This window comes from Lactuca saligna, chromosome 2 (genome assembly GCF_052625555.1).
Source record: "Lactuca saligna cultivar CGN05327 chromosome 2, ASM5262555v1, whole genome shotgun sequence".
Lineage (NCBI taxonomy): Eukaryota > Viridiplantae > Streptophyta > Magnoliopsida > Asterales > Asteraceae > Lactuca > Lactuca saligna.
The window spans coordinates 17,758,126-17,762,209 of record NC_136418.1 but is presented as its reverse complement, the minus strand read 5'-3'; the positions used below and the strand labels follow the sequence as shown (position 1 = coordinate 17,762,209).

The window sequence follows — 4,084 nt, the reverse complement described above, 5'->3', positions numbered from 1 at the left end:
GAGGAACCGCGTCTCAACTCGGCGAGTCTACGCACAAACTCGCCGAGATCCTCCACAAAACTCAAAATAAAAAGAATAATTAATATACCTGAAATCCCGGATGTTACACCCGTTTAATAAATTAAATATGTTTTTTAAATATGAAAACTATAACAATTAACATAAACAATAATCATGACATTATCTTTGTATTATATTATGTTCGATATCCATTTCTAAATGGTTATCCCAATATGCATTCTATCTTTAACTTTTGATAGGGTGGTTATAAATGTTGGATTAATCGGGTTTGTTGTAATCCAAACATTCAGCAAAAGATTTGGTCTTTTTCTTTGACCGGGTTTTATGGAAGATAAAAGTGACCGGCTACATTTTAGCATAATATCGAGGGCTAGATGATAGCTATTATTCAGTTCTTTATTTAGTATAAATAGATGTACTTTTTTTTTGTTTAATATATAGGGCGATGTAGACGTTTATAATCAGGTTCCATTTCGCAAGTTTACTTTCACATACATATTTACTTGACTGTGTGTGTTGTGTGGAGCATGAACCTACAATTGGTATTAGAGTTAACTAGGTGGTTATCGGGAGCTGTTGTGATAGGAAACAGATGTCGGTTTCCAATGGGTTGGATGGTGTTCGGATTTGTAGAAGACGGTGCAGTAGGTGGCTGCGGTTTACTGTGGTTCCCGGAGAAGATGATCGACGGGTGCTATGGTAGCGATGGAACAGTGATGATAGCAGGTGGCTATCAGTATAACAAAGGGAAGAATGGTCCCGGTGTAATAGATGGTTGATGTAGTTCAGTACGATGAGTCTAACCAAAAGCCGAGAAGACAAGCCAGAAGAAATCAGAACATGTGGTTCTTTGGTTTGGCTTGTTTGTAGGTAAAAGAAAACAGAAAAAGGAGAAGCTTGGTTTTCTTGACTGGTAGTGGTAGAAGAAGACTCTTGGAACATGTAAAGGATTGAAGATGTCAAAGGGAGGTCTCGACAGTGACTGTAGTGGCAGTTAATGGAGACTGTGATAGAGTTGGCTTTAGATGTTGCCGAGGAAGAGGTCAGGGTCCGGGAAAGTCGAGAGAAGACTTTGGATGTGGCCGAGGTGGAGGTCAGGTGTCCGAGAAAGGTCCAGAATCGTGGTGGTTGTTGTCTTGTTAAAGCAGGTGGCTGGAAGATGGTACAACCATATGGTGTTGGTTAAAACAGTTGTTGTCAACGGGTTTTCATGTGAAGCAGTCGGCGGGTCGACTCTGAATAGAAGTTGTGAAGGTGTTGGTGGTCATTGGTGGTTAATGGTGGAGAAACCCCACTATTAAGGAGCCGTGTGAACAAACGGATCAAGGAGGTAATTGTTGGATTAATCGGGTTTGTTGTAATCCAAACGTGCAGCAAAAGATTTGGTCTTTATCTTTGACCGGGTTTTATGGAAGATAAAAGTGACTAGCTACATTTTAGCATAATATCATGGGCTAGATGATAGCTATTATTTAGCTCTTTATTTAGTTTAAATAGATGTAGTTTGTTTTTGTTTAATATATAGGAAGATGTAAAAGTTTATAATCAGGTTCCATTTTGCAAATTTACTTTCACATAAATACTTTGACTAGTGTGTGTTGTGTGGAGCCTGAACTTACAATAGACTGCTTAAAAAAATATGTAAATGAAACCAAATTGTCTACAGTAAACAAATCTTTCAAGCTGATTCAGATTGAAACCAAGATTAAAACCCTCACAAATCAAACCCATTCTAATATTCTATTGTCTTGCATCACATTCATTAAATACTAGAATGATTCAAAATCTTCATATATGATAGATATTGCAACACATGTCAAAGAATAGTTAACTGAACTCATTAGAATACTAATGAACAATCATTACCAACTATCAATGGTATCAATTATCAAACATAACAGAGATGAGAGAATACAAAACTAATTTATGCTCTAATTCAAATACCATTCATCCAATTTGCCTTAAATTTAAAAGATGTTACAAAGTTTCCTTAGCAAAGTTAAAATGGAAAAACCACGGGGCCGATTGGGTAGGGGAGGTGTTGACATGATGGACAGGACCTCATCGGGCAGCGAATTTATCCACGACTGGAAATTCAACGGTCCAACACCATTTTCAACATAAACACTAGAATCCGACTGATCATGCAGAAGTAGGGTTTCCATGTAGTAACCAACAGAAAATGAACCTTGGATTCCATCAATCCCAATATCATTGATGTGTTTTGAGCATGGTTCATAGACAAACAACGAGCTCTTTCTCCACCCACGAACATCTTGATCAGCTTGTCTTTCAATTACAAGTTCACTCCTCTCTGTAAATCCCAGTACTGTACTCAAGCGTATTGCACGTGGTACATTGCTAATGGTGAATAGCTTTGTACATGAATTTGGAACACCATCATCCACGATCCATACAGCCCAATCTCCGATCCCCACAGTATTGTATTTAAGCACAACAAGAGCCTCGGACACCTTTGAGATGGAAAAATATGGACAAGGCTGTCGTGCAAAACTGTCAGGTATGTCTTTCCTTCTAAATTCATGAGTAGTCATACCAAACGACACAATAAGAGGTTTCACGCTCTCAGCATACGCAACAAAATAAATAAACCTACCTATAACTACCTGACGCTGTGGGAATTTAAGAGAATTAATTTGCGGATTGTTAGACAGAACTCTCCGACTACCTGTAAAAACCTCAACAGCCCTAACATTAATCTTAAAAATCGTAGGGTCACTAGTAATAGGACAAACTCCAAAACCAAGAATGTAGGATTTAGGCATATCTACCGCAACATGCACTGTTACACCAACTGATTTTCTAATTGAAGGATTCCAAAGAACAGCCATCTTCCTTCCGAGAGGTTTGTGATCATTTTGATATGGATCATTAGCAGACAAGCAGACCAATCCATGTGAGGTACCGATTACGCGTGATGGCATAAGTAGTTTAGCGAGCACAGGAATTGTCAGACGGATCTCTTGTGGGACGAAGGTCTCATCATCAACCAATGAAGCATATGTTTCGTCAGGGTGTTCACTCTCTGGATTCTTGTACGTTACAAGTAGACTCCGTGGCTGAGTTTGGTGGGCGCCATAGCCAGCAATGAACTCAGAGCTGTCGATCAAAGATTTCCATGGTTTTGAAACGGATCTTAGTTGAAGCACTGACTTCACAGGAAGTCGTTTTAAGATTTCCACTAGGATTTCCGAAGGAATGTAGTCTGACATTTTGGTTGGAATGTGAAGGATTTGGAACTGATATCTCTTCAAGACTTTGTATGGTTAAAAAGATAGGGTTTTCAAATCCTTTTGTCCTCGGATTTTAGAAATCCTTTATGGTATATATAGCCCGATAACTTTCACAAATCCCTGCCTTCAACTAAAGATTTCACACAAAATCACTATGACAACCATATCCTCAAAACCCACCTTCAACAACAATATAAAGAAAAAAAAAGTTGTTTAGCAAATTCAACAAAACCCCATTAAAAAATTAATTCCTTCATGAAATTTCAGAATTAGTTATGCTGTTAATTGACTAAACTAAAAGAATAATTAGATAGAATACCTCATGGAATATCATTGCTTATCTAATGTAATATTGTGCGGATAAAATCGAAGTTAATGAAAACAACTTGGAATTAAAAGCATTGAACACACTGATCTTAGGAGGTGCAGGATATTCTACAAACCTGATTGACTTCAACAATTATGAAAAGCAAAACCAATGGGGAGAAATGTACTCGATCTTCATGATAGATAAAACGGAAGTACAAGAGAAGGGTTTTATTAATGGAAGAACTTAAAGAGAATTACAGTGTAAATCAGGATTTGTGAAAAGTGTAAGGAAACTTCCTTTGAAACTTCGTGGGTGGAATAATAGGTGACCAGAAAATGACACTTTACTGAAAACGGAACTATATTCATGCACTCACGTTTAATCACTTTGGGAATTACCAGCTCAATTATATTTAAATAAAAGAATGGTGAAAGCTTTAGATGAAATTATTTATTAACTTCCAATTAATACGCAGGTGACCAGAAAATGACTCCTTACC

At 37.5% G+C, this 4,084-nt stretch overlaps 1 protein-coding gene across 1 annotated transcript; it reads right to left on the bottom strand.

Moving 5' to 3' along the window:
* Positions 1-1,956: 1,956 nt before the first annotated feature.
* LOC145028789 (putative F-box protein At3g16210) lies at positions 1,957-3,851 on the bottom strand. Its single transcript, XM_078977524.1, has 2 exons — positions 3,719-3,851; positions 1,957-3,455 (listed from the first exon to the last, which is right to left on the bottom strand). Exon 2 carries the CDS (start codon positions 3,252-3,254, stop codon positions 1,989-1,991), a length of 1,266 nt encoding a protein of 421 aa, XP_078833650.1. The 5' UTR covers positions 3,255-3,455; positions 3,719-3,851; the 3' UTR covers positions 1,957-1,988.
* Between the last annotated feature and the right edge of the window lie 233 nt (positions 3,852-4,084).

Coding starts and splice junctions, on each gene's coding strand:
- LOC145028789 (XM_078977524.1), bottom strand. CDS start 3,254: ATGTCAGACTACATTCCTTCGGAAATCCTAGTGGAAATCTTAAAACGA.